This window comes from Pleurodeles waltl, chromosome 3_1 (genome assembly GCF_031143425.1).
Source record: "Pleurodeles waltl isolate 20211129_DDA chromosome 3_1, aPleWal1.hap1.20221129, whole genome shotgun sequence".
Taxonomy (NCBI): Eukaryota; Metazoa; Chordata; class Amphibia; order Caudata; family Salamandridae; genus Pleurodeles; species Pleurodeles waltl.
The window spans coordinates 1,750,504,202-1,750,521,450 of NC_090440.1; the positions used below are offsets into that span (position 1 = coordinate 1,750,504,202).

The 17,249-nt window shown below is 42.7% G+C and overlaps 1 protein-coding gene across 27 annotated transcripts in view; it reads right to left on the reverse strand.

Moving 5' to 3' along the window:
• The window catches only part of MAP2 (microtubule associated protein 2), an 805,405-nt gene that overhangs the window by 25,017 nt on the left and 763,139 nt on the right, over window positions 1-17,249 (reverse strand). For 18 of the 27 annotated variants that reach the window (XM_069225688.1, XM_069225680.1, XM_069225684.1 and 15 more), the window contains 2 exons: window positions 13,640-13,983; window positions 168-260 (listed from right to left, as the gene is read on the reverse strand). In XM_069225688.1, the coding sequence (XP_069081789.1) occupies window positions 168-260; window positions 13,640-13,983 (437 nt within the window). The remainder of the gene's footprint in view (window positions 1-167; window positions 261-13,639; window positions 13,984-17,249) is intronic. The other 9 variants (XM_069225690.1, XM_069225694.1, XM_069225693.1 and 6 more) reach the window with 1 other exon arrangement.

A 17,249-nucleotide genomic window follows, 5' to 3' on the forward strand; every position in this document is an offset into this window, starting at 1 on the left:
TGGAAGACAGAAAGACGTGAACGGGTGGAAGAGCACCGAAGGTGTTCACGGCGGAGCGTGCAGAGGTGAGCATAGCAAGGAAGACAGTGAGGACAGTGTGTGGAGGTTGAGGGAGAGGATAGACGTTAGTACAGTAAGCAAATGGTTTCTGTAGCTCCTCTACTTACATTTCCTCCCCCTGGAGAATGAGTGATGTTATCCTTGGAGCCACATCGAGACTGAATATCTCTAAAATCGACCTTCTCGCTTACAATCTGAACCTAAAAGGAATTGGAAGCAACTTAAGCATCTTTTCGCACATCCAGGCAGGACATGTCCTCAACGGTTCCGGCCTCCGCTGTTCACACTAAATGAATGTGAGTGGTAGGCGTAAATAACTTAGCAGGACTTCTTTTTTCAATACTGGCAGAGGTGGACTGGTGTTCTAGGAAATCTGTCACAACCAGCGAAACAGCTGATGGGCCAGATGGGTTAGGAAGAATTCATCACTTATAAGGTAACCCTGTGACTTTGTAGAATTGTGAGCTAGTCTGGGGCAGGGCCATTGGGAGAAAGGAAGTTAATCCAACTGGCTATTTCATTTTAATTTCCTAGCATTTAAACACTTACTCATTTCCACTCTTGTGCCTAAATGTAACTCCAAGTCCATGAAAGGACAATAAGATGACTTCTGTGTCCGTAGTGTTTTCATCCACTGTGCAGACAATCTGATTTTAAATTTGCTGTTTGCCAGAACTACCTCGGCCGGGAGGTGGGTACGGTAGTGGTTTCCACTGCAGTAGGAGGATGGGTGCTGAAGGACACTTTTGCAATAGTAGCACCTAATTGGTGCTAAGACCAGACAATCAAACGCATGTGGAGGCCTCAGGTTTTCCCCATTATCACAGAAGTGGCTATGATCTGTCATAACAGTGGAGAGAGTAATAATAGTAAATGTGAAAACTTGCTGCAGAACTTTTATTAATGGAAGTGATTTGGCACCATAATTATACCACCACCTGCAGCCAATGCAGATGTCCTGAAGACAACCCTGGTGTTTTGCCATATAGGATTATATTGTGGGGGAGGTGTTCGAGAAAAACACAGCAATTTGGAAATATAGAGTAACTACTGAGTAGATTGTGATCTGCTGAAACAGGTGAAAAGTAGGTACTGCAGTATGGACTAGCTATGCCTCCTTCAAGCAGACTATGCCTCCTCCATATATACTATCTCTTATCATTGTCAATTACAGCATTTGCTATTATGTCTTCTCTCTGTGGATAATGCCTGCTTTCTGTGAATAAGATCTGCACTCTATTTCGATTCATGACACCTCGGAATGTGCAATGCTGCGACAAATGGGTCATTTTGCACAGTTTTCTAACATTCCCTCTCACCCCTAATTTGTGCCAGGTTTTACTGAAAGGGGTTAACTCCCAAGTCTTAGGGCCTTATCATGACCTTTAGGGAGGGGTTTTCCTTCATCACAAATGTGGCGGATATGCTGTCCGACGTAATATGATCCTATTATTTCGGGATATCCGTCACTTTTGTGGTGGAGGAAACTCCTCTGTCAAGGTCGCAATAAGGTCCTTTATAAGGGGCCTGTCATCCTCATATTATACCATTATTCTCATTTTGTCTTCACCTAAAATATACGGGGGTAAAATCTCACTGAGGTAATACTTCAAAGTGTGGTAACTGTATTAACCCAGAGTAATTTTACTATCCATACCAACTTTAAGTTAAGAAGTTCAGATGGGGAATAAGATGTGGTTGCAGCTTTACCACACAGGAACTTCAAACATTTTCCACATTTCCAACCTCCTTTACCTACATTATACCTTCGTGTGCTATTGGAAGGAATTTGTGTAGGACAAAACCTAGGAAAGTGATAGTTTTGCACAACTCAGAATCTGCTTTCAGGCACAAACAATGTTATCACCTGAGTCGAATTTAACTTCCAGGATAGAATTGTGACTTTCGGGGTCATTATGAGTTTGACGGTCCCAACATAGGACCACCAAACTCGCGGGTAGGACGCCACGGCCATGGCAGCGGAGTCCCCCCCTCCCTAAAATTGTACTAGAGCATTCCCGCCGGTCAGTCCGGCGGGAACAGTGCTACGAGACAGCACTCGGCTCCTTTAAAGGGGGCTGACCACCAGACTTGTTATGAGGCCCTTAGTCTCTTCCTTTAAAACCCCAATAATCTCCTAATATGCTACAGTCCTACCCTATGCAATATATCCTGTCTCTTTTGGGTAAAGCTCTTACCTATAAACAATGGCTTCTCTCTAAAATGTACCCAATATTCCTGAATTAACCAATAATAAACCATCCCTGTAGAATGCATTTTTCCTGAAGACTGCATCTTCCTCCATGGACTGCAACAAATCTGTTTTACATTACACATACTTTCTATACTTTATTATTATTTGTGGTATATGTAAGGCGCTAACATTAATTCCCAGAGAGATATTACGGCTCTGATACTGCCATTTCTTTAGTCAGCTGTGGAGAGACTGGGGGGGCATGGAGAGAGGGTTCATTAATCTGGGAAGAGCCATGTTTCTGTTTTTTTTTCCTAAACCCAAAGTAGTTCTCAGTGAGACTTATTTCTACAGACTACACATTCTCCACATCGACCACATCAGGACCGTAACAATGCCTTCTTCTTGTAAATGACACATCTTTTTAGCCTAGCATTCCTCCTTAAAGACTTGGGGTCTAATTTACAGTTTACCAGTGGCAAATTTATGGTTTGTTTATACCTTATTTGGAATCAAGGAACTGCTGGGTCTCTTAGGGTCGAGCCTGAGCTGGCACTACCATCAAAAGCACCTGACCCTGTGACCCCTGGGCCTCCATGTCACAGTGGCAATAGCCTCTCACCGTGGCTTCAGCCTCATCTTATTTAGAGTGTGGCTTTCACCACTGATTTCACTGCCCCTGCCTGGGTCTCCTATGCAAGGCGTGGTAAATCCAGGCAGGATAAATCTCCAGTGCTTCAGGACTATTGTATTTTGTTTTTCCAGCAATCAACTTATGAGGAGTAGCGCAAACAAACATGGAACCCGCTCTGTATTCATCAATGCTTTTGCCATGGCCAATGCACTAAACACACAGAGATCCCTGCCAACAATGGGGATTTTTAGATATGGCTGACGGGCCATCCGCTAGGGTCTAAATTGCCCTACCGCCACCATGTCCTATAGACTACACAATGAATACATAGTCTCACATTAACTGCCCAAATTTACATGCATTTGCTTGGAGCAGGTGGTAAATATTGCAGGACCTTTTTTTCTTGGCCCTATGGGGTTCGAGGATGCCATGGCTGGCACGTGGGAAGAGTGTCTGTTACCACTCACAAGTCTCTGAGTACAGTGTTTCCAGGCAGTAATTGTCAAGCCCAGAGTGAAAGGACTTGTTAATACTAGGCCTAGGGACTCGTGAAAACTTTAGTTGCCAGGAACGGTAACCCTCGGGATACAGCTTTGAGAAATTTATGAGAACCATAGACAACACCTTTTCCAAATAGATGGCACATCCACTGCTATAAGTTGTACTTCACCTTTTAAACCTACAAGCCATGCTTATTTATTTCATTTCTTCCCTATAGTACTATACCTTAGAATTCTATCTACTCATAAACTATGCTTTCTCCAACATAGTCATGTGGAAACCCAGATCAGTGCCATACTTCAAATGAGGATCTAAGCTTTAAACTGTCTACACAGTTGAGACAATCTGCTTGACTGTTTGTTACCTATTATGAGTCTGCTATAAAGCAATAGTGTTAATAGGACTTAATGACCAGGTTCTGCATATGCTGATTCTTATTTCACTTTTGTTGGTATTTTTATCATTACCAGAATAACATACATCAGTGAGAATACTCATCAATATCACCCACATCTAGATTACTGTACGGACCACAGTGAACATAACGTACACCTAGGAGTGGTTTCCAGATAGTCTATTGTAGTCCTTAAAATAAGATTGCAATTGTTGCTTGTTGAAAACCCCCTAAATCACACTCTCCTCAAACAGTACACGCATACTATGCCATTCGAGGGGTGCCAAGTTGGGCCCTAGGTTTAAAGTGGGATTATATCATATATAAGGAGGATTACAAGGGAGGAATAAGGAAGGGGGACTAACCATGGTATGGCAGTGTTGAAGAAAGGGGAGAAAAAAATGGGAGAGGATGCCTGGTGAGGTGTAGGCAAAGATAGAACTGAGGAATGAAAGTTGAAACCATGAGGTGATGCCCAACTGGATTCTCTGCAGTTCCATCTTTGCTTACTATACTATAAACCTGAAAACAAGACCATGCATTACAGGAAAAAACCTTCTTCTAATAATAGTTATTAATCATACATTTTTATCATCTCATGCTCACAAACCTCCTCAGACACTGTCTTTCAACAAACATTTCATACGTTATGCTCCTTTTTTTTTTTTAGACTTTTCATGGTTAATCTCAAACTTGATACCAATAATGATTTAAATTTGACACAAAGCCAAAACCCAAATATGCTTTCTTTCATATCTGTTCCCAGTGCTTACAGAAGCTGTCTGCATCCAGAGTAAGACTGCTTGCACCACACACTCGCACACGTGGACCACATTTTGGTGGATGCCACGCATAGCATGTAGAAAGGTGTTCTCGTGGTTAGGGCTGCACTGATGGGTCTGTGATTGCGGTCACCTGCAGGGAAAAACTTTGATCATTTGGAGCCTGGTTGCTGTGGGTGTTGGTGGATCTATCAAATTAGGCTGTGGGCAAAGGATGTAAAACTTGGTCTTTTTTGTATGTTTAGCTGACGCCGTGATCAAACCTATGAACTACTCTTCTAACTACAGTGGATTGTCCACAGAAAGTGGTGGAAGGTTTGCAATCCAAGATGAAGCATGGTGTTTCCTTTAATGTCATTTGCTAATTTAGTCATATATAAAGGAGGCAATTAAGAGGAAGATGCATGCAGCCCATTTGATCCCCATTTTTTATTGCATTCATCGCCCACTTGTTCTCCATTTATGTTATAGATGTGTGCTTCCTGCAGCTGTATTCATTTTGGATTAATCTTATGGAGTCTTTGGCATGGCTCTTCTCTCTTACTCATGTCAGGGGGAGAGTTTCAAGGACTTTTTTTAAACTTTTGTATTCTTTCCTCCTAATTAGCTAGCCCACTGAAGGCAAACACCTGCCATTCCTCATGTGTGTAATACTGAGCAGGGTCACGTCGTGGCTACTGGGAAGAGTCACTTTCCTGGCAATCAAAAAGGTAACTGAACAGACCTTTGTCATGTCAAGTCCTTGACAACTTCGCAGTTCCATTATGGTAGCAAATACATTTGATTCCATAAACAGATGGGAATGTTACTCTTCATTCTATGGGAAGGTAGATAAGGAGGACTGAGTACATTCCAGATGTTTAGGATAACAATGTAAGCAACTTAATTGACTTTCATTGTACATAAATTATGTATCAGGGCAGTCTGAATTTGTGGTATAAATCTGGTCCTTATTGACTTGTGTGGTCCTCCCCTTCTGTAGAGAATGCCCCAAGCAGAGAGAAAATGATGGATACTTGTCTTTAGAAACATATGCAGAAAAAAGAAAACACACTAGCAAGCTGTAAGTCAGCTCTGGGAACAGTGTTAGGAGAGGAATGCTGCCTGAATTGTGAATGGGTGTGTACCTCAGCCCTGGGCAGTCGACTGCATGGGAATTTAGTATCCTTGAGACCCTCACGGGTCATTAGCCGCACTATACAAATCCCCTGATTGATTGTTTTGGCCCTAGCATCACACTCATCTAACATAAGCACAGAGATCTACACATCTCCCTGGCAATGTGTCGTGTCCTGTGACCTGGAGGAGTGCACCAAGCATGTCCTCATATAAGACAGTGGATTGCTGTGCCACTCATGGGTGCATCACATAAAGAGGTGGTGGCAGCTATCGTATTTTCTGATTAGTGTGGCCAGACGTTGTTTTCCTCTGGTCCTTGAAAGCTTGGTCTACTGATCCCTCTCATGTAAATTTATAACAGTATGAAGACCCAGAACATTGTACTGACAACCTGTATGCATGTTGAGTGCATGTGTATGTACAATGAGCATGCAAAACCTGTGTGGTAGCAGGACTCTGTTTGAATTTAAATTCTGAGCCAGTGGAATCCTTTTGGAACACCCCGTGTTTAATATGGCACACTATGGGGAATATAGATAGCTTTAGAGACACTGGAAGTGTATTGTCTGCATTCCTTTTAGCTAAAGGCTGGTGATCCAGAAACTGAAGTGATGACCAAAAAGATTTAACGTTTGGCATCTAGGAGAACACGTCACAGTTCCTCGTTCATCCACCGTGTATGACAACACCGGATATCATGTTGTCATATTTTGCTTCTGTCTTTATCCACGTGTCCAATCGTGTTTTAGAGAGCCATAGTGTCCCAGATATGCCAGCACTATATATGCTAGCTAGGCATCGCTGTCTGTTTCCAATATTTGGCGTTAGTCATAAGTGCTATCAGCAGTAGTTGATAAATCAGGCACAAGTACATTAACATTCCCCCTTCCCAACCTTCGGGGCATAGCCCTCAACACTGTCACTCTGGGTGTGCGCACACAGGTACTGCTATAATGTCCTTTATAAAGGATAAAACTTCTTTTGAAAGTCGTTGTAGCTTGGGGCAGCTCCACCACACACTCAACAGAGTTCCCCACCATACCACCACCCCTTCAACAAAGATTCGTACCTGTTTGTAAGAACATTCTCTGTGGCTTATCTGGTGCGAGGTACCAACCTGTGATTACCTTAAGTGCAGAGTCTCTGCGCCAAAATGACAAGTTGTATTTATAAGTATCCCTCCACAGTGTTTCCCACTGTTTTGTGTGAATGGTGTGCTGTAATGCTCCAGCCCACTTGTGCATGTAGGACCTCCAGGGTGACATCGGTGGTGCATTTAGATGCTTGTATATGGCAGGTACGCAACCTCTGGTCCCCTAATATGATATGAGAAGCTTCTTTCACAGTGTCAGAGGACAGATAGCTGCTTCCTTTATCAATGGGTGTAGGACCCAATGGGGTATTTGTTTGTATCAGAACCGTTCTGCATTCAGAAGATTATGGCCCTCATTATGATATTGGCGATAAAAACCGCCTGCCGCTGCGGCGACGGGCGCCAAAAGACCATTGCTGCGGCTACCAGCCATCGGCCGTATCATGATCACAGCTGGATTTAAGCCACAAGAATGGCGGAAATCCGGCTGTGGCCATACACGTGGATTACGGTAAGGTGGCGCTGCTGCCACCAGCAGCACCACACCAGTAGACCGCTGCCAGCTGTATTATGACCCATAGACCATTCCCCTATTATTCTCAATTGTGCCACTCTGTAGTAATTAAGAATGCGTGGAAAGAGCTGACCTCCCTTCTCTCGTGGGGCCATCAACATTTTGGAGGCTTACCTTGCTACACAGATTTAATTAAGGAAAGTGTTAAATCTTCCATCATTGACTGCGGTATGGACATGGGAAGCGCTTGAAAAACACAGAATAAGGGATCAAGTCCTGCTAAGTGGGCCACGTATCCATATCTAGTTTCATGTCCTGCTATAGTTTTGAAATGTTAGCATGGGTCCAACTGGAAAGTGAGTGGGTAAAACTGACGCCCAGATGACACATGGCTTTAGTAGCTATTTTAAAGGAGGTATGGGCCATAACTCATTAAACATCTATGGGTGAAAGACCCAGAGAGAGAAATACTGAATTGTATCCTGAGTGTTCTCTGTATTAAGCAAGAATGCTCAAAAGTGGGAGCAGAGAGTCTTGCCGTGACTCTATAGAAAGGAGCATGCCATCCACAAACGAGATTTTATTCTTCCCCTCACACCCCCAAATGAGAAGCCTCATTTATCTGTAATTTGGCAAATTTTCAAGGTCAATGATTCCATGGCCAGCACATACAGAATGGGGAATAGAAGGCAGCCCTGTTGGGTGTCTCATTGTGAGTAAATGTCAGCAGAAAATTATTGTCTTTCAAAACTTTTATCAATAGGCGCCTGACAGGCTGTCAAGACCATGCAGATAAAGGCATCACCAAATCTGAAATTGCGGTGTGCTAACCCCACAAAGTGCCTGTCCACCCTGTTGAAAGCCTTTTTCAGGATTCAGCGCTAGGAGTGTACTTTTTGTATGTTTTTTCATGGCTTTTTCAACAAGATGGGCTATGTGTCAGATATGGTCAAAGGTCTGCCTACCCATCACAAAGCCTGACTCATCCTCGTGGATCAACGAGGGAAGAACAGGAGCCAGACTCATCACCAAAACCTTCATGTAGATCTTAATATCTAAGTTTATTAATGTGATTGGATTCTACATTGCGCATTTCGTATGATTCTTGCCAGGCTTGACAAGCACAAATATGGTTGCCTCTCCCATGGAGGGGGTGAATCTATTTGTGGTCCGGAAGGAATTTAAAATATCTTCCATAATCAGCACAAGTTTGCTAAAGTAGCGTTTGTAAAGTTCCCTCAAACCCATCTTGTGTGGGAATTTTATTTGATTTATTAGTTTTAATTGCTTCCTTTATTCCCTCTTCGGCGAAAGAGGCATTTAAATCCTGTATTTTAGTTTCTGTCATTTTTGGAAGTGTAAGGTCATGCTAATACTGTTCTATTGCCTCGGGTGACACCTCCTCCCATTTGTAAAGGTTGGTGTAATATTGTAGAAAAAGATTTGCTTTTTATTTAGGTTCATAAGTGAGTGAGCCCCTTAGTGTCCACAGGCCCTGTTGTAGTGGCCCTTTAGTGCCAGGATGGACACCCATGTTCTTGTTAGTTTCATAGCCTATGCCCGTAACACATGCATACATTTTTTTATTCATTTTCATTTATTTTAGCAAAGCCTGTTTTAGCATAGTTCTATTTTTTAATCAGCTGCTTCCTTCTAGGAAGACATAGTTTGTGCTGTGCATTTTATCAGCCTTTTGTACAACGTGCACTCTGTGCCTTTTTTCCAAGGCTGTTACGTTCGGTACATGAAATATATTGATTCTTCAATAAAACTTATGTGCGCTTGAATAAAATGTGTAACCCTCATCTTGTGGGTGCACCACCCTCTACTAACCCTAGCTTTTGGAGAATATCCTTTGTTTCTCCTGCTATTTTTGTAGCTGCAACCCTGATAACTGTAGATCTGTCTTGTAATGCCCGTGCTACTGAATTTAAATCTCCAGTCAAAATCGTTGTCCCCTCTTTAAGACTGCAAGTTTTCTAAGGACCCTTGCTAGGAACCTGTCTTGGTCCTGATTTGGTGCACATAGTGTGGCAATTGTGATCATATTGCATGGAGTGAGCCTTTAATCATCACCAATTGCCCTTCCTTATGGGTGATGACTTCTGTAATTTTCAAGTTGACATTTTTTGCCAACAGCAGGGCTGTACCACAAGTTTGTTTTTTGCTGTCGACGGATACAGATGAGTATAATATTTGGAGTCAAATCGAGATGATTTGCCTTTTCTAAGGTGTGTTTCCTGTAATGTGACAACCTTTTCCTTATGAGTTGTTAAAAAGCTGCAGACGTTTTCCACCCCAAAGGGGAATTAAGGCCCTTCATGTTTAGAGATAGGATCTGGAACATGAGCCAAATCTAAATGTCGATGCCCCGAGAGTGTATATGATAGGCAACGTTTGTTGCAAGGTGCCCAGCATGTAAACAATGTTCCCACCTCCCTTAAGCCCCCTCGAATTTCCCTGTCCACCACATATAGAACAATATAACACAAACAAGCGACAACAAAAATCGTTCCTCAACCATCTGGGGGCTCATTACCACTGATACCGAAACTCATAGTAGAGTTCTTCTTGGAGACAATACTAAAAGTTTCTACACTTTTGAGGCAACATAGTTTCGCATGGACATGGTATGGGGTAGTTCATGCCCAACTCCATCCAGTGTAATGTAACTTACCTCTAGCAAACCACGACGTAAGGCACAAGTTATCTCAGGTTTTCTGAAAATCCCGTCTTGGCCGGTCCGCAACATTGCAACACTGTGGTTGAGGGGACCATCCCAGTCTTTGCTTCTGGCGTTTCAATCCCCGTCCGTGCCCAAGTTTTGATTGGTAGGGTCTATGTGGAAGATTGAGACCTTCTTTCACTGTCAGCGCATGGCAAGGTTTCCCCTCCACTGTAAAGGCCAAGCCACAGGGAAATGTCTAGCAGAATCTGATCTCAGCTTTGTTCAGGGCGTTTGTTACAGATTTCAACTTGCAACATTTTTCAAAAGTAGATTGTGATAAGTTATTTTGTAGTATAGGCATGTTCCCTTTGTAGGGAATGGGAGATGCTTTCCTTGCTTCTCGTAGAAGTGCTTCTTTTTGCAGCTAAGATACTAGATTGACCAATATGTCTCTCAGATGGGCCTAAACCATTCTGTGGGCCTTTTTTTATTCCAACAGTTGCTCCCTCTTCCATCTGCATGATTTGAGCAAACAGGCCTTGGATGTAAGCAGTGAGATCTGTGCCCTATGGTCTTTCGAGATAATCCGGACCTGTATGTTGTCTCTTCGGGCCCTATTTTCCAGATCTTCGCACTATAGTTGCAGGGAGTCAACTTGATTTTCAAAGGATTTGAGTCTGTGTGCATGGTCCATTGTTCCTGCGATGTGACACGAATATTCCGCCAAATCTCAACTACCCTGTCTGGTCTGTGCTATCTCAAATATATGCTATGGTGTTGCAGAGGTCCTTACTCACCATTTCGCCTTCAGGTCAGTCTTCCACTTGGTCCACAGATCTTGCAAGCAGGACTTTAAGCCGCTGTTCATGATGATACTGTCAACTTTTTTGGTGGCCATTTCATCTGTTGCGGCATTAATTGCCTCTGGCAATGTAGTTATAGTGTTCTGTCAGTGCTGTCCCTAAAATGAGAGTAGGCCTAACCCTTGAGCTTTAGGAGTCTTGCATGGCATTCAGTATGCCACTATCAAATCTGTCAGCATTGGTGGATAGTGCGTGAGAAATCGGACAGTTAGATTCCTTTGGAAGCCCGTTGGTGGCTTCTCCCTAAATAAAGCAGTACCAAGTGACTCCTCCCTAAATAAAGCAGTACCTATCTGCCCACTGTAGTAAAACTCTGAGTGTCACCCCTAATCCCCGCATGAACCTATCTAGAAGCCTGCACTTCTGTGCCCATCAACTTCCTGCTTCAGTCACAGCTGAGTTTAAAAGCTCCCAAACAAAAAATCACTGGCGATCCTCTGCCACAATACAAGTGATGGACATTGCATCCATGGCTGTGCATCAATCATTGGGGATGAAAGTGACTTTCTGAGTCTTCCGTAACAGCGTTTCAGAAATCCCTGGGGGAATGTCAGACTAGCCTCACAGTTGCAGAGGCACCACCTGTCTTTCAGTGGGCCCCCCGCCTCAGTACATCAGCCACAGGACACCCTAATTTGAGAAGGGCAGCCAGGCATGCACATCACCCCTGCCTCCACCTGCTGTAGTTCCTGGCATCATGGCTTTGCTTCACTGTCAGGTAGACAGGGGGCCTGATGCTGTTGGGCACCACAGCTCCCCCTAACAGTAGTCCAGAATTGGCAGGAGGTCGGTGTACCCTGCATCTCTACTTCTGTTCAGGACCTTGCATGCGCTGCCATCTTGTCCCTTATGGTCCTACGGGCTGCACCCAAGGATCTGCTGCAATAGATGCTGATGATCACCAGTGTTTCTGATGGTGTTTGTGAGGGATTTTACAGCAGTCGCATTCTGCCTCTATTTCAGTGGTCTTCTCATGGGCTCAGACGCTCCAGCCATGCCCCCTGGAGGCTAATTTATAAGGTGTGTCAGTAAATGTGTAGTTTACTCCATATTGAAAGAGAATGCATGATACCACCTGGGTGCCTTGATTCAGTGGTGAACCACCGGAACACAACAGAGCAATATTGAGTAGCCACCTGAGTGAATCAGGAGAGTTGGGATTAAGTGGAGCAGGAGACTAGTGGAGCAAGGAGCAGGTGCCTCAAGGAGCAACCAGAGAAACACTCTGGTGGCTTCATGTCACACCTGTAGCAAACCTTTAAGTTTAACAATCACGGAAAGGGGATCTGCACACTTGGCGGCACAAACAACAGGCAACCTGTTCTCCGAGGCCTCAAATGTAAGGTGAGTTGACTGTTTCCACTTAGGGAGTTGACTGGTACAATATACCAATTAATTGTGAAGTTGTTGGTTTATTATGCTATGTTTGTTATGTCTTAAATCATACAATCGCCTAATAAGGTATGAAGGTGCTGATAATGAAAACATTCTTTATGTCCTGAGATCTAATTGAAGGCAGATGGAAGCAGCCAGATTTTCCTGGATTTTCGAAAGGCTCAGCAGCTCAGAATGGAATGTACTATAAAGAAGGTGAGTTCCAAAGGACAGAGGTTATGAATATTTCTGGCTTTTGAAGTTAGAAGAAGTTGGTGAATAAGCCAAAGAGTTGTGGACTGGATTATCTGTGAAGCATACTCTTGATAAAAACAAAAACATTGTTTTGTAAATGCCTTTGTGCACTGTGCATTGAACCTTAATCGGAAGTCTGTGTAACCTACAGAAGAAGGGTTTGGCATGAGTAAATGTAGGTGTGCCCAGTAGGTCTGGCTGCTAGGTTCTGGATTACAATTATGCTCTTGGATAATTATGGTGTATGTGGCTCTGCAAGCTGATGGCCCTTCCCTCACTATTGCATAGGTGCTGGATTTAATGGCACTGGTGTGGAGTGTGCTTTTCAAAGTGCTTAAGTGAGTTGACCAAGTACTGGGATAAGGTCAACAAACTCTCAGCATTTCTCAAGTAACGTGAGTGAGGGAAGTTCAAGCGACACATGGACAATGAACATCTAGTGTTCTAAGATACAAGAAAAGAGGAGTGTTTGCACGTTTGAGGAGATACACATTTCGAGTCTAAAGTTTCTTGTGTTTTTCAGTGAGGGTAAGTGGCCTAATGGCTAGAGCTGTCAGCTTTGGATCTGTGGAACCAAGGGGCCGTGTCTTGATGGTTTTAAGTGCAGAGCAAAGCACCTGTTATGTGCCTGCAGTGTGTAAAGTAAATTAATTTAACCCCATAGTTCTCTGAGTTAGGGATTGATTTTTAGACAGTGCAGCTACGAAAGTGTGAGCCAGTGGAACTCTCTCTCTCATTTTCCCTCTGCTGCCTGTCATCAATCTATCATAGAAATGTATTTCCACGACATGTTTTTGCCTGAACCATTTATTGCTTAGAATCTAAAGTAAGCACATACTTTGAGGTCTAGAGCTTGGCTTTAAGGCAAAGCCACCAAGTCAAGATAAGGTTCCGGTTAAAGTAAAATTAACACAGCAGCACCAATTGTGCAAATCTTCATCTATACTCTTGGTAGACAAATTGTGAAGTTGTTTACTTCTGGTGAATTATTAGAGTATTTTGTTATCCTTTGATATATGCTCAAATACAAACCTGTCTAAATCTTGTTTGCTGGGTTTTCTATATCGCTATCATAGTATAAATGTGGAATATTAGGACAGTAATTATCTAGCACACATAAGATCAGGCTGCTCAGCAAAACGTTTTACAGATTGACATAATTCTCCCTTTCAAAATAGAAACTCGTACCTGTCCTCCTTTTGGCTGATATTTGATATTGTCTGTTGACCCAATTTTCGATTTGACATTCTTGAGGTCTGGCAATGGCTGGTTTAGTACTCGTATCTGCTTCATCGTGGCTGGAGACTTTGGAGGCGTTCGAATGATGGCAACTTTCTTCTCACTGGGTAGCAGCCCGAGAGATCTTGGGGTCCCAGGGGTTCGAGGGGTCCTGGGGTAGCTTGGAGTGCCAGGTGTGCCTGGGGTGCGTGAAGAATAACTTGGTGGGGTGCCGGGGGTGATGGCTGTTGAGCCTGGTGTGTTGGGTGTGGAATTTCCACTTTTTCCTGTCCGACTGCGAATAGGCTCCGATCCTATATGGAAACAAAAGGGAATCATTAGAATCGAAAACAGTAGTTCTCTTCAGAAGATCGTGTATAACCTCCCTTCACCAACTTTCTCCATAAGATTACGAACTGAACGACTTTTGTTCGGTAAAAAACAGTAGTCTACAACCATGCCATTGTTTCTCCCAGATGCATCAGTAAACAACGCAGTGGCCTTAGTGCCGATTTCCCAATAGGCCAGGTGGCCTCTGCTCTGAACTGTGGTACCTCGGCACGGCGCTGCCTTTCTCAGAAGTGTAACAAACCACAGAAGCCAAGAAGGAAAGAAAATATAACAAAGTCACCCCCATGCACACTTATTTCAAGAAGAGATGGATAATTTAGCAAATTCTAGATAAGGTGGAAATAAATAAAATCAAGGGCACCAGATAAAAATAAAATACACTTGAAAGATTTATTATATAGAGCCCTACTCAAGAATCTTGCTGAGCTCAAGTTCAAGGCTAGGAAAAAAAAGCGTAGGCTTTTGTGGAACTACTAACTTCTACCCCTGTGAGATTCTATATTCCATAATTCCTGCAGGGTATAGTGAATGTTGTTGACGAAAACTAAGAAATCCGAATACTAAGAAATGTGACATTTGAGCTGCATTTTTTTGCAATTGTAGGCATACATCTGAAATTCCAAATAATTAAAGCAATGCACCCAAAAGGACAGAAATATGTTAAAAACTTCACAAATCATTTTTTCAGTTTCACGGACACAACTGACAGATATTGCATCTCTGCCAATTCTCCTTAGTGTTAGCAATTCGAACAGGAACCAGGGTTCTAAAGTGAGTAGCTCTGAAGCTACCAGTAGTTCCCCTGCAACCCTGTGTGCACCACATTCTATGAACATGAAAAGCGTTTGTTTGGTTTAATTTTTAATTGCGTAGGTTGAAATGGGCATATTTAAAAGTAAAATATGTATTTTCCCAGCGAAAAGTAGTAAAAGTGTTTTTATGACATATTTAAATGGTAATTCATGCTGCACTGGGGAGTCTTATTACAAGTGTTCTTTCTTAGGTGTCAGGGGGCATTGAGTATAACTGCTGTGACAAATTAAAATTAATACAGCTTTTTTGTTTACATTATTGCTAGTGACGGTCACTGATAGTCATCCTGCGTGTAATGGCCACTAATGGAATCATGTTGCAAGTGGTCACTGATGTTACACTGATAATTTGTGTTAGTAACTCAGGGTGATTTTTATTGAACATAGGAAGCTACTATTATAGGAAGGGTTTGAGATCCTTGACTTGCAATATAAGTGATATGATTGCCTGCTGCAGCAAACGCAAGTTCTGGATTCTATTACTAGAATTTTGTCAGTGCTATTTTACTACATTCAGCAATTACTGTTTTAAGTGCCAATCCCAATCATATAAATCGTTCTAAACATGGGGGCTTATTTCCAAGCCCCTAGTGCCACGGTTGTATCATTTTTTTTGGCGCAGCAGTGGTGCTAAGCAGTCCCCTACAGTGGGCCACATTTACAAACTGGCACATTAGGACCATTGCACCAGTTTGCAAAGCCTTGCGCCACATTATACCTGCGCTTGGTATAATGTATGAAAGGTAGGCATTTCCCTGTTAAAAGCCATGCAGAACTGTCGTACTGAAATCTCCAAGATTTCACTGCGTCGTTCTGCGCCTTCACAGCGTCAATATTTTAGGGCTGGCATTAAAGTGACGCTGGACTTTTTAAACGTGCCCCCCCCCAACCCCAATATTGCTGGACTAGCGTCATTTTTTTTATGCTAGTCCAGAAATGCGTGACGTTAGTGCCACAGATGTGTCAAAATTTCGGACACATCAGTGAAAACGTGCGCCATGGAGCTCTGTATTGTAAGTACAGCGCATCCATGGCAATGATTATCTATGTTAGTTTAGTGCTTTGTACTTTTTTTTTACAGCTGGGTTACAACTCGTGACATTTCTTTCCGGTAGTCTGGGATGGATGTATTTGTTCATTCATTTTATGGATTTTTTATGTTACTATGTATTTATTGTTATATTTTTTATGTGTTTTTATATCTTTCCACTGCTCACTTTTCAGGAACTTTTATTCTTTTTGGTTAAGCACTCCATGAGAGTGCATGCTTTTCAGCTCTTTTCTTCCTATCTCCCATTTGCTCTCCTAAAATTCCTAACCCTCGTGCTACATGGCGTTTTAAGCGACATCTTCCTCTCCCCTGCTCCCTGTATTGCTGTCATTTTAATATGCTTCTTGTTTTCTTATGCGCTTTTCCCCCGGTGTTCTGTCTTTTTCTCTCCTGCACCTCTGTGTTATTTTTATCCCCGCGCTGTGCTCTTCTCTCCATGTGTGCTTCTCCCCCACACCCTGTGTTGGTCTTTCCCTTCTGCAGTGCTTTTCCTCACCTCACCCTATCCGCTCCCCCCACCTCGCTACTCCATTATCCCCTGCTCCTACAGTCCTTTTCTTTAAAAAAGTTTGCACTTTTGTATTAAAACATTTTTCTTTTTTTTTTTCTTCATTTACTAATCCCAGTGGCGCCCACCATCTTTAATAGGTAAATCAAAAATGGAAGCAAACGGAGCGTATGTTAGTCCACTAGTGCATGCATGCGTTCTGACAGCTGTGTCCGCATACGTCAACCCACATGCGCACACCAATGAAATTACACAATAGCCAGGAGATGTTGTGTCACATGCCTTTTTTATATTGTCAGTGCTGCACAGCATTGGGAAAAAATAATTAGCTGTAGATCATCACAAAGAAGTATTGGCAAAGTCAATAGGTCCCAACAACGAGACCTAGTTGCTTTGCCATTTACTCTAGATCATGGGTACTCAAAGTACGGCCCGGGGGCCGCATGCAGCCCACTTGACCTTTAAATGTGGCCCCCTGGACAACAGGAGTACAGAGTTGCTCTTCATTCGATCCTAAATAAAGAGACCATTGTTTATTTCAAGGTTAACTGTGTTAAGGAAAGAAAGTAACCAGGGAGTCCTGAGCTTTCCTTTAGAAGCAAGTTCATTTTTAAAGACATCTTTCAGCAAAAGTGTACAAATATAATGGTCACTTCAAAATTCAAAAAGTGTATTAAGGTAACACGCAGTCCATTTCACCTAAGTGTAATTTATTTATTGTATCAGTGCAATGAGAAGTATTAATTTAAATGTGATAGTTTTCAAATAATAATTTAGAAACATTAATTTTAACTTCTACCCTGACAAATACGCCAATAGTGAATTAAACAAGCAAGTCAGATGTTATGTGCACTTTTC